Genomic DNA, 27545 nt, shown 5'->3' with positions numbered 1-27545 from the left:
TCCGAGTCATGCTGGAAATAATAAGTATGCACAGCTCATGTTTGTTGAACATATCAGGGCAGGAGGAACGGCTGCCCACAGATGTGATTCCAGCCAGCTGTCACCAAAGGATACTTTTGATTGTCGCTGTAAAAACATGCAAAAGTGGCCAGTTTCTCAACTCCATATGAACGTACATAAACACAAACATGCATACACGTGAAAAGGTAAGGACTTAGTTGCCAGGTGATTTTAATTAAACAAATGTGTAAATTTTATAAATATTTTCATTAACAAGTAGATATACAGTTATGCACTAGCTGTCGTACCAAACCTTGCAAACAATGCAGTTCCACGGTCTGTCATAATCATATCATGTTAATTATACAAAAACATGTGTGATGTATTTCCTTCAGCAAATTGTACTCACAAATCAATGTTCTGCTTTAATTGATAATTTATGGTTCTTGAAATTATACTGCAATGATTGATAGCAACTGAATACTGAACTGTACACTGGGTTTCACACTTAGTACTACTTCCAAATGTAGTGCTAACAATTTGTTCTTTTTAGAATTTAACTGTCTATACATCAAGTCAAAATTTTACGGAATTTATAAACAATTTACACAATGGGTAGTTCTTCATTAAGACTAAAACTTTAATTTTACAACTATATCTGGACCACACTATAGAATAATCAAAAGCAGAATGGATATACATCACAAATGCACTATTAAAACTATTGCTTTAGTACAGACAGTTTATTACTTATCAATAATATCACATGTTTTCATAGAACAAGAAATCATGACCGATTACTGATGAATGTTTTTTCTTTAGATATATTCAATAACCTGTTACCCAGAATAAGAGCCATAAATCTGAAAATATTGCTGAAAAACCAGAAAAAGTTAATCAGAATGGTGCAATGTAGTTTAAAATAACAGAGAAGTGAAAGCCAGGAACACTGGTCACAAAATTATTTTGTGTGTTAGGTGTTAACACTGTCAATACCCATTTCATAAGGAATACCAGAAAGAACTAATAATATACTGAATTTCAAATTAATAATGTCTTCGTGTAGAACTTCGCAATGTTAATTCAATGAATTTGGTAGCACCTATGAGGTAGAATTCTGGTAAATTATGCTAATATAGCATTTACCACAGAGAAAGAAAGAAAGAAAGAAAGAAAGAAAGAAAGAAAGAAAGAAACACACAAAAGACCTTATTTTTGTCACTTTTGTAACATATCGCTTGAGCCTGATTACTTTCCCAGTAACTTTAACTAATATAAGGGTTTTGTATTTCTAGCCAGCGAAGCTCCACAAAGGAACAAAACATGTTGATAAGATGCATTATTACCCTCCCCTGGCAAAGATGAGATCTTATTGAAAACAGTACATCTTTTCAATAATTGTCGTGAGCCAGGTTATGGAAGGGCTTTATATTATCAATTATGAAATAAATTTTGCTTTTCATGCAGCTATAGTAAAAAGTATTACTATAACAAATTAAGTCACAGTTAAAGTCAATTGCTGCATTTCATTTTCTGCATTTTGCATCTCTGCGCATTTATCAATTACCTTTTTGCGTAATGCTATTAGAAAATGTGGTTCAACCAACACAAAATCAATTAATTTTGATTTTTGTAGGTACCACTGGAAAGCTCTAATGTCAAATTTAGACTTATGCACCTTATAATTTAACAAACGTGTCCATGGAATTACAAAGAAATTATTTGATAAAGATTTTTTTAAAAAATCACAGAGAACCAGCTCTCATTCTTACATGCACTTTCTGCAATAGTGTATTAGTTACACTTTCACAACTGCACTAGTATTTTGTCTACACAGACAAATTTAACTATTCAAATTGTCATGTCTCCGGACAATCATCAAAGTTATCTTGCACTTTGATTATTTGAGCACAAGACCATTTCAGGCAGTGGTTGTGGAGGGAGCTGACACTTTAAAATTACAAACTTAATGAAATCTTAGATTTTTCTAACTAAACTTAATACTGAGGTATTTTTCTGTCAAAAATTATACAAACCAAAATATAATTATGAAACAAGTACTTTATAGACTTACAGTCTCACGTTCCTTGTAAAAGACATACAAGCCAGTTCAGCATGGAATAGCTGTTCAACTATTCTTATTAATATTTACACTCTGAGTTGCACTTTATATACACAATCCCCGAGCAAAAAAGTTACATCCATTCAAAGTTTCATGAGTATTACAGTCATTTGATGATGTTTTTATTCATTTTGCACTTCATAATATGTGAACTGAAAACGTGGCACCCCACACAGTTGAACTGATTAAATACTGACAGTATACACTCAGTGAAATCACTTGTTCAACACAAAAGATACAGCCTCTTGATTATCTTCAGGCAGACAGTTTATATCAAATTATGAAATTATAATATCCCTTGTCAGTATCCATTTCTCTCATAATTATTTCACCATTAATCCTATGCCTCACATCCTGGAACAAGAAAAAACAAAAATGAGATATTCAGTCAATGATATTTTATGGAAAGTAGACTGGCACTATTCCAACAATAAAATTAATAATAATTAAATCTCATTATTTATCAAACATATACGACTTTCCCTATGCCACAGACAAGGGTACAAAACAACAGTAACTCAGCAAGTGAACAACTGAAAATTTAAAGGAAAATCATTGTAGCTGACTAATTACGTCTGAGGACTGCAGGATGAGTAAAAACCATTTATGAAGAAGTGTATTCGGGAGCACAAATGTCTTAAAAGCAAATCAAAACAGCATGGAAATGACAGCCTTGCAATTACTCCAGTCAACTGCTAATTGCTGATAATATGAGATTGTACAAACACTTAAGCATGAAAAGAATGACTCTAATACAAACAACAATATAAGAAAAGATAGATTGCTCCTTACTGTAAAGGAGAAACAATAAGTTGCAGACAGGCACAATCAAAATACACTTACATAAAGCTAACAGCCACAGCCGTCATCAGCACATATCATTCATACACACAAGCAAGCACACATGACTGCCAACTCCAGCATCTTGGGCTGGCATTCTGTCCCAAGATGCTGGAAATGGTGGTTACGTGTGCTTGTGTGGATAAATGATGTGTGTTTCTCTTTTGTTGATGAAGTCTGTGGCCGAAAGCTTTATATAAGTGTCTTTTAATTGTGCCTGTCTGCATCTTAAAGTGTCTCCTTTATGGTAATTAGCAACCTATCTTTTCTTACACTGTTGACATTCCTACCTGGTGTTTCCATTGTTTATCTCTAATACAAGCATGTGTTAAGTTGTCTTATATATATATATATAGAGGGAAACATTCCACGTAGGAAAAATATATCTAAAAACAAAGATGATGTGACTTACCAAATGAAAGTGCTGGCAGGTCGACAGACACACAAACAAACACAAACATACACACAAAATTCAAGCTTTCGCAACAAACTGTTGCCTCATCAGGAAAGAGGGAAGGAGAGGGAAAGACGAAAGGATGTGGGTTTTAAGGGAGAGGGTAAGGAGTCATTCCAATCCCGGGAGCGGAAAGACTTACCTTAGGGGGAAAAAAGGATGGGTATACACTCGCACACACACACATATCCATCCACACAAGCAGACATATTTATTATTTATAAACACAAACATACACACAAAATTCAAGCTTTCGCAACAAACTGTTGCCTCATCAGGAAAGAGGGAAGGAGAGGGAAAGACGAAAGGATGTGGGTTTTAAGGGAGAGGGTAAGGAGTCATTCCAATCCCGGGAGCGGAAAGACTTACCTTAGGGGGAAAAAAGGACGGGTATACACTCGCACACACACACATATCCATACACACAAGCAGACATATTTATTATTTAAATATGTCTGCTTGTGTGGATGGATATGTGTGTGTGTGCGAGTGTATACCCGTCCTTTTTTCCCCCTAAGGTAAGTCTTTCCGCTCCCGGGATTGGAATGACTCCTTACCCTCTCCCTTAAAACCCACATCCTTTCGTCTTTCCCTCTCCTTCCCTCTTTCCTGATGAGGCAACAGTTTGTTGCGAAAGCTTGAATTTTGTGTGTATGTTTGTGTGTCTGTCGACCTGCCAGCACTTTCATTTCATTTTAAGGAATATTGTGAGCAATAGATGAATAATGGCAAGAGGAAAGACATCAACCTTAAGGAAATGTTGACACTAAAGGCAGCTCATCTTGAAACATCCATTCTTTGTAAGTGTGCACATGTATGGTACAAAACTAAAAGAGCAGAAAAATATAGCTGGCTGATTTCAGGAATAAAAATAAAAGAAATGAGCCAAAAATACAGAATTTTAGAAGTTTTAGCACACTCATTTCAGGGCAGAGCCCTGTACAAGTTAGCTTCTGCTTTATTGCTTTATCTTTAAAACATAAAATATACTCAATTAAAATATGGCATTCAGTGATTAATATGCCATGAGCACCACAACCTGGAGACAGTGACTCACTCAAAGGCAGGTTAGAGTGAATTTGTCCTTTCAAAGAGGTCATATCTGGCATGTGACAGTCAGATAGTTGCTTTTACCAAGACCAGAATATTGTCCCTCGTGACTAGCCCCCCTCCTTCCACATTTGTACATCTCTTTCAGGAACAGCAAGATGACAACCTGTAGGGGAATGTCTACATCATCTTGCTTGTTTCTCCAATTTCTCACAGGGAATAACATAATTGCCTCATTGTTGTACAAAGATGAAGGGATTCTATACATTTTATCTGCCGGGTACATTTGTTGCACTGCTTGCAATACATTAATGGAATTTGATCAGATGAGAAATTCCTTACAGTAATGATGCTTTATATACTCCAGTGCCTTCACGAGTCCATGCAGTTCTGCACTAAATACAGTGCAGTTATTCTGAAGGCGAATACTGAAGAGATGATCTATAAAAACAACTGCTTTCAATCATCTGAGTAGCGTAGACTCAAATTATGGTGCTTATGTAAAAAATAATAAAATGAGGATTGGTGTGTGGCACACACAAACATGTAATAGAAAACAGTTAACACTAGCTTTTCTGTTCTCTTTTAGCAAGAGTACACACATTCACACATGCCTGTGGTAGCAGTGAGACTGATTATTGAATATCCATTTTTTCCAGTCACTCCTTTTGTCTTCTGCCCATCCTGCCATGTATTCCAATAACTTTCCTTCACCCTAGCAACACTCCAACCACAAATCCTCTTTATGAAATCTTTTCTGGCACATGGTATCCCACCTAATGGGCTTACTATTAAAATTGGCATCTTGGGCTGTCATCCATTCTGCAACAAGAACTTTCACCTTTTCCAATTCCATTGATTCCTCTTCATCACCAATCTGGTCCTTCATAATCATACAATCCAAACTCAAGCCGTACTTTCGCAAAATCCTTTTACTGTTTGACCACTAAACTAAACTAACTAAACTCCGCCCAAACAGGCCACGAAGGCCCAACGGTACCAACCAGCTGCTGTGTCATCCTCAGCCCGCAGGCATCACTGGATGCTGATATGGAGAGTTATGGGTTATGTGGTCAGCACACCGCTCTTTCAGCCATATGCCAGTTTACAAGACTGGAGCTGCTACTTCTCAATCAAGTAGCTCCTCAGTTTGCCTCACAAGGGCTGAATGCACCCTGCTTGCCAAAAGTGCTCGGGAGATCAGATGGTCAGCCATCCAAGTGCTAGCCCAGCCTGACAGCACTTAATTTCAGTGATCTGACGGGAACTGGTGGTACCACTCCGGTATGGCCGATGGCAACCCTGTGACCCCAGCTCCTGTTATCTATTACCGCAATAAGGACTCTTGCTCTTTAACAGTTGGAACACCTGTCCCAGCTACTACTGTTTTATACTCGCATGAGATTACCTATAGCCAAGACAGCTCATCTTTGAAATGTCCATTCTTTGTAAGTGTGCACATGTATGGTACAAAACTAATACAGCAGAAAAATATAGCTCGCTCGCTCGCCCACGCCCCCCCCCCCCCCCACACACACACACAAAACCTCTACTCCATTCCCCCCTTTTCCCACCCATCCCCCTGTCTCTGTCTCTCTCTTGCCCTTTTTTTCCCCACCCCTGCCTGCCTCCATCTACCCAGGCAACTGCTTTCAATAGCCTAACTGATATTCAATAACCAGTCATGTCGCTACTGTGGTTGTGCTCATTTGTGTGTGTGTGTGTGTGTAATCTTACTAGAAAAAGAGCAAGAGCACAAAAGTTAGTGTTAACTGTTTTCTATTACATGTTTCTGTGTGCCATGTGCCAGTCCTTTATATGTAAGTTATTGCCTTTCCCTTGTTTTATGAATTTTTCCATCCAGGAATTTCCCTTATTGTTATGAGTAATAAAATGAATTCTCAGAAGTTATCTCTACAGTACATTTGTTCTTTAAATTTACCAAAAGATAGTTTTGGGTCTCTTTAAGATGCCAAGGTGTTGATCGGCTCCAGTCTTACTGTAAAACTTACTTATTAGCCACTGTCAGTTCTAAAAGGCAATTCTTTGTGCTTGTTGCTCTCATACAGTATGGATGAAAATCTATTTTGTATGTGAATAAGTAACAATATGGTGTGCAGATACCATTTTATAGTCTTGTTGCATCATGAGGAATATTTACCTGATGTTGAACAGTGATCCACCAGCTGCAGAATAAATGCTGAGCATATGGCTAGCCCTAAAGGCTCAAACAGCAAGCCTCTTTCCCTCACCATGCAACAAACCTATTATTTTTTAAACAGAATGATCTAGTAAACCCATAAATGATGCAACTACTATCAATCTGCAATTCCACACAACTATTATCAATTTGCATTTCCACAAAGGCTCTGTAAAACTGGAGAATACAGGCTTGATCCATTCTCAGTGAACTATGGCTCTTGCCTTTTAAAATACATGGTGATATTAAGGAGCATTCTATCAGACCTCTACCAATGGCCTTGCTGCAGTTGTAACACCGGTTCCCGTCAGATCACCTAAGTTCAGCACTGTCGAGCTGGGCTAGCACTTGGATAGGTGACCATCCGGTCTGCCGAGTGCTGTTTGCAAGTGGGGTGCACTCAGCCCTTGTGAGGAAATTGAGGAGCTACTTGATTGAGAAGTAGTGGCTCCAGCCTTGGAATCTGACATATGGGTGGGAGAGCGGTGTGCTGACCACATGCCCCTCCATATCCGCATCCAAAAATGCCTATGGGCTGAGGGTGACACAGCGGTCGGTCGGTACCGTTGGGCCTTCATGGCCTGTTTGGGAGGAGTTCTCAGATCTCTAATGTGTATCAAACAGGTAAGCTTTAAGTTAAATGTGTGACATTGAAATTTCACTGGTTATTTAGAATTTTGAAAATTTATTAAAATCAGAACAGGAATGGTTAAAAAGCACACAAACAGAATTCTCAGCTGAAACCTTAGGTGGCTTCCAAATGCTCCATCTGTTCATTGTTACAGTAATTAAGTAGATAACAACAAAAACCCATTTTTGCACTGTGGGCTGCAATTACCTAAGTAACTAAATGTAGAAAATTGCTCAAAATTTAACTGTACAGTCTTTAGACATTCATTGACACACACTATTTTCCCATTTTCGAAAATCTTTATCCATTGCCAAGATACACCTGAAAATCCCCGATTGTTGAGGGCAAAAAGCACCAATGCTGGGCCAGGGGGCAGCCACTTCTACACTTTGTATTCAAGGTAAATCATCAAAATGTTTACCATATGTTCTTAAGAGGATCTTCTCTGGGGTGAAACTTAAATTTATGAACATAATACCTGGGCTGAGGCATAAATGTAGTTGTAACTGACACAGTGAACCCATGACACAGGTTCATAGGTCATCAAAGGGTTCTGAGGTCATTAAACTGTGTTTTTAGGCACTACTTGTTCACCAACATTATGCTGCACGGTCTCTGTATAATAGGCACTTCATGCCTGTTTAAATATGCACAATGTGGTACTGCTGTGACAAAAATGGGATAAAATGGGTCTTAACATGCCCGAAAAGAACTTAAAATGAATGATAAAAATTATACAGAACAGGAAAAACTGCAAATCCAGTAAAATATTTCTAACAACATTTTTGGTCTTAATTTACAAGGTGTACAACTTTGCTTCTGCTATTTGCTGAGAGGTGGTGACAATGGTAAGTAGCTGTCGAAAGAAACAGATCATAGACGTCAGGCAGTTAGCTTGGACCTTGGTCAACGTAACCTCATTCAAACATTAGTCGATTTGTCTCTGCATAATAAAGTTGTTCTTGACTGAAAATGTCAGTTTACGAGCCTAATTCTCGTCATTCGCAGGAGGTGTTACTGTTTTGTTTCAATATGAAGAAAACAGCGGCTGAGTCTCATTGAATGCTCTCAAGTACATGTGGTAAGGATGCTATTAGTGAAAGAACGTGTCGTGAGTGGTTTCAACGCTTCAAGAATGGTGATTTTAACGTCGTAGACCAGCATAGTGGTGGAATAGAAAATGTTTTCGAAGATGCAGAATTGGAGACATTGCTGAGTGAAGACTCACATCAAACTAAAGAAGAACTGGCACAGTTAGTGGGAGTGACACAGCAAGCCATTTCAAAACATCTCAAGGCTACAGACATGATTCATAAAGAAGGAACTTGGGTCCTGTGTGAGCTGAAACCATGAGACGTTGAATGGCATTTGTGTGTTAATGGACAGTTGCTTCACAGGCAAAAACGGAAGGGATTTCTGCAGCACATTGTGACCGGGGATGAAAAATGGGTTCATTACGATAACCCGAAATGCAAAAAATCATGGGGATATCCCAGCCATGCTTCCACATCGACAGCCAAACCGAATATTCACAGCTCCAAGATCATGCTCTGCATTTGGTGGGACCAGCTCGGCGTCGTGTACTATGAGGTGTTAAAACCAAGTGAAACAATCACAGGTGCTCATTATCGATGAGTTTGAGCAGAGCATTAAAAGAAAAACTACCACAATACAGTGAGAGGCACAATAAAGTGACTTTGCAGCATGACACCGCTCAACCCCACGTTGCCAAAAGATGTCAAAACATACTTGGCAATGTTAAAAAGGGAAGTCCTATGTAACCCATCATATACTCCAGACACTGCTCCCTCTGACTATCACCTGTTTAGATCAATGGCGCATGGCTTGGCTGACCAACACTTCCGATCTCATGAAGAAGTCACAAATTGGATTGATTCGTGGATCGCTTCAAAAGATGAACAATTTTTTCGACACGGGGTTCGTACACTGCCCAAAAGATGGGAGAGCAATGGAAAATACTTTGAATGATACATGTGTAACCAATCTGTTTGATTAAAGCCTCAAATGTTGGGGAAAAAATGGCAGATGCAACGTTGCATACCTTGTACAATCATAAGCTGAACATTTTCGATGAATTGTGATTGATGAGGAAAGCATCCATAAAAAATGCAAAACAAAAGAGTTTGTGTTACTCTTATTATTATGTACAATTACTTGTTGTTTGTGTGTGTTAAAATAGATAAATATGATGAACCAAACAAATACACTTTCAAAACTTTACAGACCTGCAGAATTTGTTTTATACAAGCAGCACACCCTGCTATAGCTAGGAAAATAATGAAACAAGCAGAAAATGCTCCTGTCAGAGCACAAAAGAGGCGAATATATTCTTCTTTTAAAGACTCTGACAGAAAAGTGGAGAACCAGCTGACTGAATCCTCATTCTGCTTTCCCCGCCAAAAATTACAGCATGCAAAATTATTCATACTTTTTTGTGCTGAAACTGAGTAGCATAAAGACAGTGAAGGTGGAAGAGAGACAAGAAGGTGCCAACAGGAGAGAAAGGAAGAAGAGACAGTGGAAATGAAAAATACATATGAGTGGAGACCATACATAGGCTTGGAGTGTCTGGACCCTCCCAGACCGGCACGGTTCAACATGTAGGTATAGGGAATGCTGCATTTTGAACAGAAATTTTAAATACTTGGGTACCGATGCAAGAACAAGTTGGACCCTCCAGCAGTTTTGAGCTACCGAGGTACGGTGGAGACTGGCTGTGGCAAAGAAAGACAATAAGAGACAGTGTAAGTGAGAGAGGAGAGAGTATGAGTGACGGAGGAGACACTGGCAGTGGTATACACTGTAAATCAACGAGAGAAAAGGGGACAGTGAGTATTGTGTGGCGTGTGTGTGTGTGTGTGTGTGTGTGTGTGTGTGTGTGTGTGTGGGTGGGTGGCAGAGGGGGGGGGGTGAAAGGGAGGATGTGGAGCTTACAGGCATTCAAAGCCAACGCTATCACCACCTTTACATATATTTAAGGAAATAGATATGGATAAAATGACTAAAATTGTTGTCACACAGTGAGAAGGAAACTATGAAATGACATTCACTCCCTCACTCTCACTGACCCACACAATCACACTATCTCATAGGCCCTAATAAAATGAAGAAGAGTGACAGGTACCAGAAATGGGGTTAAAACAGAAATAAAACCAGAGAACAGCTAAAAGAAAGGCACAGGGAAATGTGACTGGCTGACCACTTACAAAAAAATAAGGGCTAGCCAGTCACCCTGCTGACACATTAATAACGTCTCCATAAAATTTATAGAAAAAAATTGGACATTTGTTTTAATGTCATTTAAAATAGATGGTAGATCTGCTGGCAAATCTGTCACTGCCCTCTGATGCAAAAATAAAACACAGTCTAGTAAAATTTGGTCTACAATTTGGTCTACTGCACATAGGCACTGTAGAGAGTTCAGGACACTTGGAGAATCAGAACAGACAAGAAATTTAGCACCTGGAGCACATCTAATCTGCTCCAGTGCCCACAAGATCGCATATAATTCTGCACTGAAGACAGCAGTCAGACTGAGGACACGATCAGGGAAATCAACGCAGCAACCAATGGAGTCCCCCTGTTTCGACCCATCTGTAAAGACAGGTGTAGAGTAGTGGTGCTCAGTTACAATGTCATAAAATGATGTATTAAAAACATATGTAGGAGTGCAATCTCTCCTTCACAGCACCAAATCAAAAACTGCTCTGGACCTCTGCAGTTAAAATCCTGGATTTGGTGTTGTAAATGCTCCACTCCAAGTGACTCCAGCAAAATAAATACTGCACACTGATCCCAAACAGTATTGTTGCTCATGGACAATTTGACAAAAGGCACTCCAGAGGTGGACAAGCAACAGTATGGTACGCAGGTGAAGTCGGAGCTGCAAGAAACTTGCAAGTCTGATGCACTACGAGGAGCTGCCGCCAGATGGTGAGTTGCGGTTCCCTAGCCTCAGCATAGAGAATAGGTATGGGGCCTCCTTGGCCAGCCTAATACCCTCACAGTGGATAGTATCAATAATATCCAGGTAGAAAGGCCTCACTGATCCATACGCTGTGGACCCACAGTCTAGTCGTGAACACACAAAAGCCACATAAAACTGGAGCAGCTGTGCTCTGTCTGCTCCCCACGACCTTTTTCTCAGACATTGTAGGATATTCATTGCCTTCTGGGTTCTGCCTTTCATGTCTCTCAGGTATGGTAACCAAGAGATTTTGGAGTTAAAAATGAGGCCCAGAAACCTTACTGTGTCTTTAAAATGTAGAAAGGTATCCCCCATATGCAAGTCAGGTGAATTAAAAAAAACAAAGGAAATGATCAAAATGAAACACACACACACACACACACACACACACACTTATCTGTAGAAAATTGAAAACCTGTCTTTGCACCCTACTCCTCTAACCTCTGCACAGTAAATTGCAACCGACAAGTCACTGTTGCAACACTGGAGGGTGAACAGAAAACAGAAAAATCGTCCACAAATAAGGAGCATTGCATGGATCTATTTATGGTAGATGTGATCCTGATGATAGATATGATACTGTTAATGGCTATGACAAAGAGGGTAACACTTAAAACATATCTTTCTCCTGCTCCAAATGATCTGACAGTGTGTCACCAACTCAGGACTAAAAAACCGCTAAAACAGGAAAGACCACATGAAGATGGGGAGGTGGCCATGAAAGCCCCATTGATAGAGTTGTGTGACAATACTTTGTCTCGAAGTAGTATCATACACCTTACTGATATCAAAGAATATGCCGAAACAGTGATGTTTATGTAGGAAAGTCTGCTGAATAGATGCCTCTAACAACCACACCAAACAACAGTTAACCATTCAGTCCAGGGTCTTTCCTACACAGCTCATTAAGATGATACTCTGATAACAACTAGGTTATGTTCAGCTCCCACATGGAGAATGGATGATTGTAAGACTCAGAATGGTTGAATATGAAGTCCAACTTGGTCCTCTCTACAGTTGCACAGCAGTGGTAAAACACTGGATCCTGGCTGGCAGTGGCAGTAGTTTTTGCAAAATGTTCTGCTGTCATCTGAGTGATGTATCTGGGCGTTGTTTCGAGACACTCCTGTTTCAGCACAGCTGCTGTCGGTAAATGACTGTGTTTACCAGAAATCCTCCTGAGGGTTTCCTATACTTTTGTAACAAGTGGAACAGTTGATGGAGTCCAGGAATGCTTGCCATGGCCTTCCCTTGCTCTCTTTAATTATGCATCAAGCCTTGGCTTCGCGACCTGAAATGCTTGAGGTTCTCTGCTGTTGGGCAGTACTTAAACTGTCAAGGAGCTACATGCCTGTCCCGGATTTCTGAGCAGCACTCAACAATCCTTCAAGGTAGATGTTGCCTCATAAGATGACCTGATGGCTTTGGGATGGATAAGTCAGCAGCATGACAGATTACCCATGTAATGTGGTCCACCCATTCCTGGACATTGTTACAGTGTTCAAATACAGCCAAGCTGACTGAACAGCATCCAGTTAGCCCTGCTGACCATTATTTTGGTGGTCACTCATCAGGTAATTTTCCATCTAGCTGAGTAGGAAGTCGTCAGTGGAATGGAGGTCATCAATGACTTTCCACCGAACAGAGTCTGCGAAGGCTGGAGAGCATAAATAGAAGTCAATGGCTGAGAATGACCCAGTACCAGCACAGAAATGAGTGGGAGTAGCTGTGTTGAGGAAGCACAGCTTGTGAGATGTCAGGAGGCTATCCAAAACCCAACCCGAGGGCAAGCAGAGGTCAAGCCCCATAAGAGATGGTCGATCTTGAAGTCTTCCAGTATGAGTAATGGTCGGAGCAATTGGTCCATAAGATCTGCGAGAGCCTCGGAATCTATTGCATCTTGCAGAGATAGATACTGTGAGCAACTAGTTATCCTCTCACACACATTAATTTCAACGGCACCTGTTTGCAAGTCAGTACCCAGGGGGAGAACAGAGAAGTAGTTATTGACATACACAATGACCCCTTCTTTGGCTCTTTCCCCAGTCAGGTCATCCTCTCGATACAGCATTTAGCCTGATAGTCCAGGGGATCAGACACTTTAAAACACCTTTCCTGCATACAAAAGCACAGGGTGTGTTCCTGTTGTACTAGGAATTTTAGTCCCTCACATGTGTCCTGAACCCATTAATGTTCTACTGCAGGATGGGAGCCATTTATCATGTGGGTAGCACTTTCATCCTGACTTTCTGCAGGGGAGGCGAGCCAGCAATGAGTGGAGGCTTAGTTTTGAGGTGAGCTGATTGCCCAAATCTGACATCAAGGCCCACTGCATCTGAAGACGATTCGAGAGAGACATCTGAGAGGATGACATTGACATTGCCGGACTATGTACTTCCCAACTCTGTCAGGGGTGCTTCTTCACCTTTGATTTAGATTTTTTGTCTGAGGAGGCTCCACAGCCACAACCATGGAGGTGGTAGTGGCATCGCTGGACAAAACTGGATCTTTGGAGAGGGCAGGGAGTTCCAATCTTCAAGGAAGACACTGCAGTCACTATTCCTGATGAGGATATCCTCAGAGCAGTTGACACACTTTAGAGCAGAGGAACAACCAACTCTGCCTTGGGCGTCCTCACCACATTTGCCTCAAGTGGCTTCTCCCTCACAATCAAGAGCAGCGTGCCCAAAGTGCTGGCATTTAAAACAGTGCACTGGGTACATGAAATAAGGCCATATACTTAGGCAAAGGAAAATTGCCTCAATATACTCTGGAAGTTTGGTGCTGTTAAATGCAAGTATAAAAAGAGTCTGATTTGACAAGATCTCCACCACCCTTTTCATAATGTTTTGCACATCAACAACGCCTTCCCCGGATCACTCAGCTTTCAGTCCTTCTTGGGGAACATCAACCAGATGCCTGCAAGTGTCAACACCTATGATGCAGTTCAAGGTGTTGTGCAGTTCACTTTCTTATTGCATACTTCCCTAGGCACTGAGCTTGCCGAACTTGCTTCACTTGTTCAGAACTAGAAGTTTTGCCAGCAGCGTCCCATTTCACAAGTGCTTGACAGATTTTAACATTCTAATGACACTTTCTAAACCTTTTTGTTAGTAGAAAGATTAAACTTTCTCTTTCTGTTTAACTATAAGAAATACATTCTGGCCACCAGCATGTGTTCTGTTTCTCGAGACTGAAACATTCTGTGTAATTCCCAAGTCTGAAGGACTGGCTACATGATTGGGTGTTAGTACCTACCAGTAACCCACCCTTTTCACTGGGAGGAGGAGAAGACAATTTCAAGGGATCTATCTTAGTCCCACGAGCAGCTACGGAAATAATAGCCCACCTAGGCAGAGCCCTGGGTGCCTAGGTAAGCCTTACACAAACTAAGGTGCTGCAGGATCCCCAGAGGTTCCCCACTAAGAACGGTTCCACCCCAAAAGCCATGCATTTCATCAGCACACAGCACACCTTGAGACTCAAGGGTTTCTTACCTTGTTCCCTATGACACACAACATCCATCATTGTGCTGCATGATGGTCACTGAAGCATGTTCAGACTTCACACAGACAGAGAACTGGAGGTGCTTACTAGTCCTCAGCTCAAGAAACTCGGGGTCGCCAAGCCCATACCCAGCAAATGAATTCTGAGCCCCTGTGGCTTTAATGCCCCACCAGAGGAGATGGACTTAGACGGCCCTTAGGGGGCACTGTGACCGCAGAGTACTATGCACGCATGGCAACAGTGCCACTGTCTCGCATGAATACAGCAGCCAATAGCTGTCCACAAGGCCGGTATATAGGCAGCCACCCAGCGCACAGCTGGTCAATTCAGTGCTCGTGCTTCATATTGTCAGATCTATCTTTGCTATGTCAGGACTGCTTTACAACTACCTTGCTTTTCACACAGTTAATCTCTTTGGTCATGTTTTGGATTTGTGTCTCCACTGTCCTTGGCTTTGTTGTCATTGTGTTGATAGTTGATGGTTGGAGAGGCAACATCGCAGTTAAGGTAGTCTGCAGGAACCAGTTACAGATGTTGGCCAGTGATACATCATATGTATGGTTGCTGTTAGCCCTCTCTGCATCAGCTACGGCCTGAAGGTGTGCACTAAAGCATCGAAACTGGTAGCCATACAATAAATGACATCACAAGGATGGAAGTAGGTGTTTCATTTCCTTACTCACTTTGTTTGGTGGTCTATGGGGACAGTTCTATTCCCCTTTGTGAACACTTCTTGGTCACAGTAGCATACATACAAGTTACATGCCTCTTTTTTTTTGGGGGGGGGGGGCTTGGTGCTTTTACACTGTTTGGGTTTTCTATCTCCAATGAAGTCAAGGTCACATTCCCACAGTATGTTTCCAGGAACTCGATGACCTCTGCTCAGTGTTTGCATCTCTATTTAAGCCGGATATGGTGTTTGCCTTGGACTTTCAAGTGCACATCACCCTTCAGATGGACTTGTTTTTACCATGCCAGACCCGTTCTGATGCCCTTATGTACTGCGGTGAAGTAGGAGCCTGATTGTCTCCATGCTGCTGGAGTTATCAAGCCTATGACATCTAACACATGGGCTGCCCCACTACAAAAAATGGTGCTGTCTATAATAATATTTATTTGCAACTGGTTTTGATTCTGAACAATCTTCATGGCAACTATATACCACACAAAAAGAGATCAAATGTGACAAGGAAAACAAAAAATGAAAATCATGCATTTTTTTTTTAAGTTTGTGCATGTTACAATTAATGCTCAATCACAGGTCGAAACTGATCCTATTCCATGGAAACTTGCTACAGGGGGTCGACCTTAATGATGCGTACCTTCAGTTACCCTTAGATGAGGAATCTCAGAACATCGTCAGCGACACACCTTTCGGTTTATATGAGTACAAGCATTTCTCGTTTGGCACTGCCTCGGCCCCCGCAATTTTCCAAAAATATCTGGAACAACTGACACACAGTAGATTGAAGCCTGTGTGAATTATCTGGATGATCTCATTATTACAGGACCCTCCTGTCAGGAGCATTCACAAAACTTCTGCACCCTATTTATAACCCTGCACAATGCAGGTCTTCATTGTCATTTGGAGAAGATTAGAGTTCTCAGTTGCAGTTGGATGTGGGGTATTTGGTGCTGAAGCTCATCAAAGAAGAAATCAAATCTAGTGATCAAAACGTCACTGTCATCACTTTTCTTCCTCGCCCAAGGAACTTACCTGAACTGCTGCCTTTGCCTCACCCTTCTGGTGACCATGGGGATGAAGTCTTAACTTGTGTATCGGGTGCTGTGGAGGTTGAATGCCTACCACAGGAGTTGGATTTAGATGGCTGTTATGGGGTACCAGAGCTGTGTAGTGTTGTGCTCGTACAGAGAGAGTGCCTCCATCTTGCCACTTATATACAGCAGCCAGTAGCATTCCATGTAGCTGGTACATAGGTGGCCACCCAGTGCATAATTGGTAGTTTGGTGCTCACACTTGAAACTGTTGAGCTATCTTCGCTGTACTAGGTGCATTTTGGATTTCTCTCTCCATTGCTCTAGGCCTCGTTATCATTTTGGAGAAGACTTCAATTAGTGCCTCATTGTCTTCTAGGTTGTTTGTCCTTGTCCTGGTCCTAGTCTGTTGTCTTGTCTACATCTGTCTGTCGTGTTTTGCTCGCTCACTGTTAGTTTGGGTTACTCTTCTGCAGGCAGCTCTTCCTGCCTGGTGGCTTCCTCTGTTATTGCAATTTTTCCAAAGCTCCAATGTGCGCATCAATATCTCGCTACCCACAGGTAAAGTATCAAGTAAAAGGATTTAGAAATTTTTGTGTTAAAATAGTGCAAATATGTTCATATTGCCAAAACTTTTGGTGACAAAAGGCAGAATGAGGCAGCTGGTTACTCACTTGCCTGTCAGTGTCTTGTAAAGGGGGATATATCCACCTTTTCTGTGCTCTGAGAGGAGCATTCTTCCATTTGTTAGATTATATCTGCATTGGCAGGCCTGTTCTAGTCACCTACTGTAGGGTTCAGTTTTTAATGGTGAAGTGGTAGCTCCAGAACACTCACTCATTGAATGCTGTGTGGATTTTCAAAAGCAGACAAGGCAGTGGTTGAAAATCTTCTTCACGTTATTTCCTCTATGCTGATGAGAGCAACACCATAATAACTGCTTGGCCATTTCCCAGGTTTTAGAAATAGGATTAACTTATCACATTTCTATGAGTCACAAAATGGTCTGTCATCCAGATACAATTAAAAAAGGTAAGGAAAATATATTTATTTCTGACTGTGAGGTGCTGTGGCATTCAGTAACAGATAAAGTCACCACCTCAGCTGCTATTAAGAAAATATTTTAATTCTCAAAATAAGTTGTGTTCATTGATCTTTATCAGGTGACAAGTGCCTGTGATCTTGTGGAATGCTGAAGTGAATATTAAAACAGTTCCAGTAGTGTGTAGCTCCATACATATCCTCATGATATATTGCCATTAACTAAGAAAGAGCCAAGTCTATGTGTGCCAAACACACTTTGCATGTGTACACGAGCAATCTACCAACTGTATTGTGTCAAAACACAGCAGAAAACTGAGCTCACTCCACAAGATGTCAAACAATTGTCTCTTGATTATATTCAATGAATGTAAATGCTGCTATAAGTTAAAGCATTAGCACAACTGAGGTAGTGATTTCTATATCTTCATGTATCAATAGTGGTGGCAGCACAGTGCAAAGTATGCATAAAATTATGCTGTAATGGATCCGGTCATAACTAGGTGATGTGCCACAAGCCAAGGACAAAACTGAAGCCAGCTCATACATGGATGATGATGATGATGATGATGTGGTTTTTAGCACCCATACTAAAATTGTACGAGATGAGTGTGGTGGATTATGATCACAAAACTGCACAGAGAACACCCTAAACAAACACCCGCCCACCCACAAATATCATCATTAGCTAAAATAAGAGGTAAGATCACCATCTATGTTTGCCTCTGCCCACTTCTCACAATATACTGTACACTCAGTTAAAATGTGGCATTAGTTATTTGCATGCCACAGGCATCACAGACTGGAGGGTCCACTCACCGGAGTAGTAAGCTATGTGTTAGGAGTCAGTGACACTTCACTTCAACCCACTGGAGTGACCAGTGTGAAGAATGCCATGGCCAGATAGATGGCTTCACCCACCTCAGCTTACTATTTGTCACTGCCAGCCTCCCCCCACCCTCACATGTATCTCCAATGCAACAGTGAAATGACAGCCTGCAAGGGGATGGCACATTGTCACATCATGTTCTCTGCAGGCCTCCTTGGTTGCTTGGTCTACCTGTTTATTTTCCAAAATTCGCACTCAGCAGAATGCTATCTGCTTCCCTCACTGCTGAAAGGAGTACAGATGAATACATATTAACTGGAGCATTTTCTCTGCTGGGTACATGTGTTGCAATGATGGCAGGGCACTAAGGGAATCTGGGAAGATGAGAATCTGTTTGCCCTGAAAATATCTCACCGCTCAAGCGCTTTCCAGATCTTGTGGAGCTCTGCAGTAAATGCAGTATACTTATAGGGAAAGCGAATCCTGAAGACATAGTCGAGAAACACTACTGAATAGCCAGGGGAGTCCCCTCATTTGGAACCCTCAGTATACACAACTTTAAAACTGTGATGACCATCTAAAATGTTAATAAACGGAGACTGAAATGTAAAAGATGGAGTGCAATCTTTCTTATAATTTGTCAAGTCTAAAATATGTCTGCGCCCCTGTAGAAGCCTGCTCCAACCTTGGTGTTAAACTTTAAAATCACCCACACTCATCTCTAAAAGGCAATCCTTCACACAAATCCAATAGGGCCTTGTTGCTCATTGTCAATGACGAAAATGCCTTTCAAACGGTGGCCGAGCAATGGTCTGGTACACAGGAATGTTTGGCATGGATTTTGTTGTCTGTTGCACCATAAGAAGTTGTCACCTGATGTGGAGCAATGGCTCACTAGCCTCCGCACAAAGGCTCAGTACAGGGTGGTTCTAAAGGCCTCAGTGGCCAGACTAATTCCATCATAGTGCACCATGTTCAACATTTTTAAAGAAGAGACATCAGTTTCACATCAGGGCAGCAACTGTACACTTCACACTTCTTACTGAAATTTTCTTAATTGTCTTTCCTAAAACTGTATTGTTAATGGACTGCCTTGGTTTGTTTGGAAACTGCTGTCATGATCTCTTATTGCTCTCTTGAACAGTTCTGTAAAACCATAAAGGCTATAAGATTCTCTGCAGTTGGTCAGAATTTGAACCTATGCAGAACTGTCCATCAGCCCCTAATGCAACAATGGCATTCTTTATTGCATCAGAGGAAAGAAAATCATCTTACTTTGTATGAAGACCATGGTATGGGTGCTTCAGTGCTGTGTTAGATCATGCTGGTAAAGTTGTAAACCCATTTCTAGACACTTGTACTATGTTTGAAATTAGCACACTCAAAGCAAACCATCCAGTTACCCTTTACCTAGCATCCATCTGGGCAGTTTACTTTCAAACAATGCCCCTACGAGTGCAGTTAGTGGTCTGTGCAATGGCTGGACAGCATAGTGAGGCTTCACAAATAGCAGAGAATGAGCCATAGCAGTGCTGAAGTGTGTGCCCTACATCATGTTCCGTGATATGTGTGGTAATAACAAGAGTCTCTCAAAGGCTTGATCCCTGCAGCAGGTGGTTGTTGATACCACAAGCACAAGTGTGCATTCAAATTACCACCTAAGAGGAACTGTTGGGGAAACTGCTCAGTCCACATCATGTAGGGAATAACACAGTGGCATCAAAAACATTAAATTGTTTGACATGCAAAGGATCTTCCCTATGCAAGAAGTTTCCATTCTTCCACATGGGTTTTGAACTCCTTCATGGCAGGTAGTTTAATGAGGAGTTTTTTCTCTTTCATCCCAGAATGGTTGGGAGAATACAAGTGGAGACAGGGTGGGGTGTTACTTGCAAAATTGCATGGTTTTACAGCTTTTCAGCTGATCTTTAAGGTATATTTTCCTGTTGGAGACAATGACAAAGATTTATTAGTGTACATCTGCAACTGCTTGTAAATATGCAGGTTTTAGCATTTCCTGAGAGTGACGTTGTCTAGGTGACAATGCTGGTCTTTGGTGCACGCCATTTCATTTCTGAAGCAAAGGAATTCATGAATAAAAGGTAGCCAAGTGGCCTTAATATCTTTGTTGGCTCGGAATATGAGATACATCATGCAGTTTTTACATCATGGATCCTTTTTCTTCTTCTACAAAGACATCCCCTGTTCCAAACTGGATGCCTTTGGAAAAAATTAGCCACATGGGTGGAACGGTGTATATCTGTTTTGTGGGCAGTTGAACCACATCTGCTGCATGCTGCCTGGTCCACACACACTGTGGCATTGTAACCAAATGTCGACACTTGAAGCAGCACTTAGGATTACATGAATAAAGCATAACTTCCAGATGGATTAAAGTAGCTCATGGGTACTCAGCTAACTTTGGTACAATGAGTGTCTTTCCAAGCTCACAATTATTTACTGCCCATTTAAGTTGTAGTCCATGTAGTCTCTAGAGCTGACAACTCATTTACTGTCATTCAGCAAGGTATGCGGCTCAATATTTATAACATACTCGCAAAGGAAATTTGAATGTTATTGGTTGGGTTACTTGGGTACATCTTTATGTTTTCGCCAGGATTGAGCCACTACACAGTGGATTCACTTATATACAAAGGAGATAATTTCACAAAGGCATCCCCCACAAATTTGGCCACAAAAGTAGTCTACATCATTTAACACAGGACATGGCTTGTAACTGACATTAATTTAGCTACTATTGACAGATTTCTAATGTGGGCTAGTCTCAGAGTCTATTGGTTGTTTGGGTGTTAATACTGCCCAACAGATCACTAGAAAAACTGGGGGTGTTTGTGGTTGATGTAAAATTCACTAATCTCCTAGAAACAGCTACAAAAATAGAAGCCAATCCAGACAGAATCACACTTATATGGACATACCTTATACAAGTGGCATCCTGAAAATACCTTAAAGATAGCAAACTAATGGCTGTTTCACCTTCATCCATCCCTCTGCAACATAGTACACCTTGAGGGTGAGGTTGAGGGTTTTCAATAGAGGTTTTTACCATACCTGCAATCTGAGGATGGGAATTAAGTCAAGATCCTCATCATGTTCCAGTGCTCCATGGCATGGTGGTCACTGAAACATGTCCAGAACAGAGGATAACTGTTGGTATTCACTAGTCCTCAAGTCTGAAACCCCAAGGGTAACAAAAGATGAGATTCCTGAGGTGACAGCCATTTGGCACGACCCATAAAGCATGTGTGTCTTACTGAATGCCATAAATATGGTGATGGTCATCTTCCTGCCTCCCCACTAAGGGCTAATGCTTTAGTCTAGATGTATGGTCTTACACCTGACTGAACCAACTATAAACTTTAGACCTTTTAAGTTTGTCGTGGAAATTGATGTTGAATACTGCAAATATTCACATGGCTAACTGCACCAAGACTGTGTATGGACACGGAGTAATATTGTTCATGTTTGAACTTCTGGCATATGTAAAATCTGCGTATGTTTCTGTTGTGAAAGTGAACTAATCTACTGACAAGGTAGCAGAAAAATTTATAGACAAAAGATCACAAATCAAATGACAGTGATGCTGATGTCAGGCGTGGTTCTAATGATGAACACTTGCTAACTCCTGGTCAATCAGTTAGTGAAGGTACATTTTATATTTAAGACTACACAGATCTGGGTAAAAAAAAGGTTTAAAACAATTGTATGAAGTTGAGGTTACACATGGAAGTGAGCTAACTACTTCTGGGTGTGCTATGGTGCCATCTAGAGAGTAAAGTGAGAACTATGTAGTGGAATATGCATAAGAGGGTGCAGAGTTTTTGCATAGTGAAATTCGGGGTTCTTCCTCTGAAGTTAGAGGTGAGAAGTTCTCTTTACATTCGTTGTCATATATAAATGAGTAAATTTGTTGTTTATCATTGTTATGTTAAAGTGTAGGTTTCAAATAATGTGCAGGTTTGCATTTTCACATATGAGATTATATGTTAAAACAAATATTTATTTATGCTGAATTGTTATTTGTTTGAGGTACTCCTTGGGCAGCATGTAGTGGCTGGAGTTCACCAGAAGGCATCACAACAAGCATGTGATGGAGCTTCCAAAACAAAATGGACTGCTGAAGGGGCCTCTCAGAGCAGGCGACAGTAAAAATCACAAAGGAAGAATGCATATTCAAAAATGTATACATCAAGCCTCATGACAAGCTGTTAGGTTGTTTCAGTGTAATACAGACACCAACATGGAAAGTATGTTTGTAGATGTTCATGCAATTAATGAACATGGATATATAACCCCATAGAACTTATTTATAAAGTTTGGAAGAATAAGTATAGCCTGAAGATCAAAACTGAATATGTGTATAGACATATTCCTAAGTTGTTATTACAACAACTGAACATCAGCAACTAAACATCAGGAACGCATTTGGTTCACGCATTTGGTTCACTTCCATGTATGAGAATTACACAAAAATTATGACATATTTAAAATAAAAACCACGTCTCTTAGTGTATTTGACAGGAATCCTGAATATGCGAAGGCATAATCAACAAGTTGACTTTTCAAGGCAACAAAATACGGGGGAGAGGGGGCAGAAGAGGTACTGACATTTGATCTACAAAAGATAGTTTCACTTACCAAGGTTCCTACAGATACTGTGTATTGCAAATAACTTTCTTGCTTTAATGTGGGGTGTCCATGACTTGGGCATGTCCAAAGGACTTATGTAACTTTGGCATGAGAGAATGCCAGGCCGAGGGCCAAGACTGTGTCTTTTGAAGGCATTAAATACTAATCCTATAGAAGAAACTGTAATGCTTTATTCAGACTCTAGTTGTGACCACAACAGAAGTATCAACTTGTAACCATTCTAAAGTTCAAGATCCTACCCAGCATATCAAAGAGATTGCTCAAAAATTTTTAAATCCAGGCCAGACTTCTCAGACCAGTTATACTAATTTCAATCAACACTGAGAGCAAGCTTAAATGCAGCCAACATATTTACCATCAACACATGCAGACTTAAAAACCGAAAGTTCCATGTGGTGGAAATGCTCTGACAGTTTTAAAAAACAGGAAAAAATTATGGACAAACTGCAGCTTGGATGAACAAAAAATACATCACAATCAGCAAATATAAAGTGAATGTAAAGCACCTGAAGTTTACACACAATGATGATGTGAAATGCTATGAACTGCATTTCACTAAATGTGTAATGGACTGTCCAGCTAAGCTTAATGTCACTGCCCTGAACTTCAAGTATCCCATTGGAAAACCACTTATAAGTGTAAAGAAGGAAGTCCTACAGTCAATCCTGTGTTGCATTCTCCATATCACCACGAATTTTACAAGAATTTACTAAATGCTACTCAGAGTGTTGGAGATTCCAGCGATGAAGCAACGTTAGTAGATAAGTGAGAACCCTCGAAATTCTATCTAAAGACATCATCTCTTAACAGCTTACAACATAGTCCTTAGTTGAAAGAAACATGACTATTGTTTGGTTAACATCTGTGATGAGACAGTTTCATCATTTGTTTTTCATTGTAGTTAGCTCTAATGGCCATAATTTTTTCAGGTCTGTAATGCACATAATTTGTTTGTATATCTAAAAACAAAGATGATGTGACTTACCAAACGAAAGCGCTGGCAGGTCGATAGACACACAAACAAACACAAACATACACACAAAATTCAAGCTTTCGCAACCAACGGTTGCTTCGTCAGGAAAGAGGGAAGGAGAGGGAAAGACGAAAGGATGTGGGTTTTAAGGGAGAGGGTAAGGAGTCATTTCAATCCCGGGAGTGGAAAGACTGACCTTAGGGGTAAAGAAGGACGGGTATACACTCACGCACACACACACACACACATATCCATCCACACATATACAGACACAAGCAGACATATTCAAAGGCAAAGTGTTTGGGCAGAGATGTCAGTCGAGGTGGAAGTGCAGAGGCAAAGATGTTGTTGAATGACAGGTGAGGTATGAGTGGTAGCAATTTGAAATTAGCGGAGATTGAGGCCTGGTGGATAACGGGAAGAGAGGATATATTGAAGGGCAAGTTCCCATCTCTGGAGTTCGGATAGGATGGTGTTAGTGGGAAGTATCCAGATAACCTGGATGGTGTAACACTGTGCCAAGATGTGCTGGCCGTGCACCAAGGCATGTTTAGCCACAGGGTGATCCTCGTTACCAACAAACACTGTCAAACAAACTCTTTGCCTTTGAATATGTCTGCTTGTGTCTGTATATGTGTGGATGGATATGTGTGTGTGTGTGCGCGCGCGCGAGTGTATACCCATCCTTCTTTCCCCCTAAGGTAAGTCTTTCCGCTCCCGGGATTGGAATGACTGCTTACCCTCTCCCTTAAAACCCACATCCTTTCGTCTTTCCCTCTCCTTCCCTCTTTCCTGACGAAGCAACCGTTGGTTGCGAAAGCTTGAATTTTGTGTGTATGTTTATGTTTGTTTGTGTGTCTACCGACCTGCCAGTGCTTTCGTTTGGTAAGTCACATCATCTTTGTTTTAGATATATTTTTCCCACGTGGAATGTTTCCCTCTATTATATTCATAACATATTTTGTTTGGATAGATAACAGATGACACCGAGTATACATTAAATTGTACTGAATGTCATTTACTATCCTCAGTGTCTTAACTGAGTCTTTCCCCTGTGGCTGAACCTTAGAGCTGAATATCTCAAAATATGTAATTTGTGATTTGTCCAGTCTGCCGTAGGACCCTCCAAATTATTGTCAGAATTCTCTTTGTCAGCAAGTAAGTGAAATTTCCTTTCCATACAAATGAAATATCTACTTTAAGAATAAAACTTTGATAGCAGGAATGTCATTCATAGCCATGTAAGCTTCTATCTCTACTACAACAGTTAGTTACAAACAAATTATGGACAACTAGGTCCTGATTACACACCTGTCACAAGCAAAGATGAAAATTTAGTAGAATGTTCCCACAAAGCTATAAATCATTATAGACAATCATTTCCTTTCAAAATTTTTCAAGAGTTATTTGATACCTCACTACAATACTGCATGAGCATGATTATGCATCTGTCACACCTTATGTGGGAGATAAAAGGGTCTTTGTTGTTTCAGTGCAGGGCCACCTGCCCCCACCCACTGCTTTGACTTCTGTTTCGTTTTTGGAATAAAATAGGCACAAAAAAGTAGTGTATGGAATCCTTTGAATAAAATCATTGCTGAGAAACTCATTTCTGCATTTACTATTGGCAAACATTCAAAAAGCCTTTTTAAGAAAAAAAAATATTCCTTGTGTACAATGTACTGCACTCTCTTTTGATATACTGATGATATCAACTATTTCATAAATCATTCATGGCTGATCATCCAATTCTGCAGCATGCATTTTCCACATGTTTGCAAGTCTGGTTGTAGTTATGGAATGCCCTTCCTGTCAGTGATCTTTAAGAGAGAATCACAACATTTGAAATTAGTTGCCCATTTCTTAAATGTTAAAAATCAAGGAGTAGGCTTCTTTTAAGCTTTCACAAACTTTGGGTGAACTTCTGCTAGTGATAAATTGTTCAAAACAGTGAATTTTATGACAGCACAATAGTCCACTTTATATATTTGACTGAAACATAAACAACATAACTAATCTAGAAGTCAGCATGAACGAAAGCATTCTTAGGGTGCTATATGATTTATTTTATTGTTCTTGTACTAGCATAACAAAAAACAGACTTCATTTATATCAACATGAAGTGGAGAGAGGGGACAAAGCTGCAGCTCCTCTCCCTCCCCCACACCCGAGAAAAAGTTATCTTCACAAACTAAACTCACATCCTGACCCATCACACTTGCTGATGGATCAATTCAGAGTCAGTTTGAAGAAATGTTGATTAGTACCAAGTGCATCCAAAACTGTTGGTCATGAAGCCTCAAATCTATTTCACCCAAATCTATTTCACCATGAAACTAATACGAGTTGCCCCCTCTACATCAGATTCTGCGTTGTTGTTGTTGTTGTGGTCTTCAGTCCTGAGACTGGTTTGATGCAGCTGTCTTTGCTAATCTATCCTGTTAAAGCTCCTTCATCTCCCAGTACCTACTGCAACCTACATCCTTCTGAATCTGCTTAGTGTATTCATCTTTTGGTCTCCCTCTACGATTTTTACCCTCCACGCTGCCCTCCAATGCTAAATTTGTGATCCCTTGATGCCTCAGGACATGCCCTACCAAACGATCCCTTCTTCTAGTCAAGTTGTGCCACAATCTTCTCTTCTCCCCAATCCTATTCAATACCTCCTCATTAGTTACGTGATCTACCCACCTAATCTTCAACATTCTTCTGTAGCACCACGTTTCGAAAGCTTCTATTCTCTTCTTGTCCAAACTATTTATTGCCCATGTTTTGCTTCCATAAATGGCTACACTCCATACAAATACTTTCAGAAACGACTTCCTGACATTTAAATCTATACTCGATGTTAACAAGTTTCTCTTCGTCATAAACGCTTTCCTTGCCATTGCCAGTCTACATTTTATATCCTCTCTACTTCGACCATCATCAGTTATTTTGCTCCCCAAATAGCAAAACTCCTTTACTACTTTAAGTGTCTCATTTCCTAATCTAATTCCCTCAGCATCAGCCGACTTAATTCGACTACATTCCATTATCCTCATTTTGCTTTTGTTGATGTTATTCTTATATCCTCCTTTCAAGGCACTGTCCATTCCGTTCAACTGCTCTTCCAAGTCCTTTGCTGTCTCTGACAGAATTACAATGTCATCGGCGAACCTCATTCTGCGTATGCTCTTTTATATGAATGCTTTCTCTGTGCCAGGCAAGGAACGTTTTACTTTGCCTTCATATCTGCTTTTGTTTCTCACACTGCAATAAATGTTTCTCTAGCCCCGTACTCACAAGAAAGGAAGTGAGGTTTTAATGCCTTGTCAATAATGATGTAAGAAGAGAAGGGAGAGAGCTATTTTAGTAGAGGAGTGAACGGCTCATAAGGAAAAATCCATATCATGTTGAAGCAACCACCCTTGAATTAACCTGGAGTGGTTTAAGGAAACCACATAAAACCTAAATGACTGGGCAGGGATTTATACTCCATTTCACGTGAATTCAGCACCTTAAGCCCCTGCAGCAACTTTAC

General features: G+C 40.6%; 1 protein-coding gene across 1 annotated transcript in view; it reads right to left on the bottom strand.

Moving 5' to 3' along the window:
- Nucleotides 1–248: 248 nt before the first annotated feature.
- Nucleotides 249–27545, bottom strand: part of LOC126252930 (2-aminoethanethiol dioxygenase) — a 47830-nt gene continuing 20533 nt past the window's right edge. Inside the window, exon 2 of the mRNA XM_049953925.1 lies at nt 249–2476. Coding sequence (XP_049809882.1) covers nt 2470–2476 — 7 coding nt within the window. The 3' untranslated portion in view covers nt 249–2469. The remainder of the gene's footprint in view (nt 2477–27545) is intronic.

Source organism: Schistocerca nitens, chromosome 4 (assembly GCF_023898315.1).
Source record: "Schistocerca nitens isolate TAMUIC-IGC-003100 chromosome 4, iqSchNite1.1, whole genome shotgun sequence".
Taxonomy (NCBI): Eukaryota; Metazoa; Arthropoda; class Insecta; order Orthoptera; family Acrididae; genus Schistocerca; species Schistocerca nitens.
This window is presented reverse-complemented; position numbering and strand designations above follow the sequence as displayed.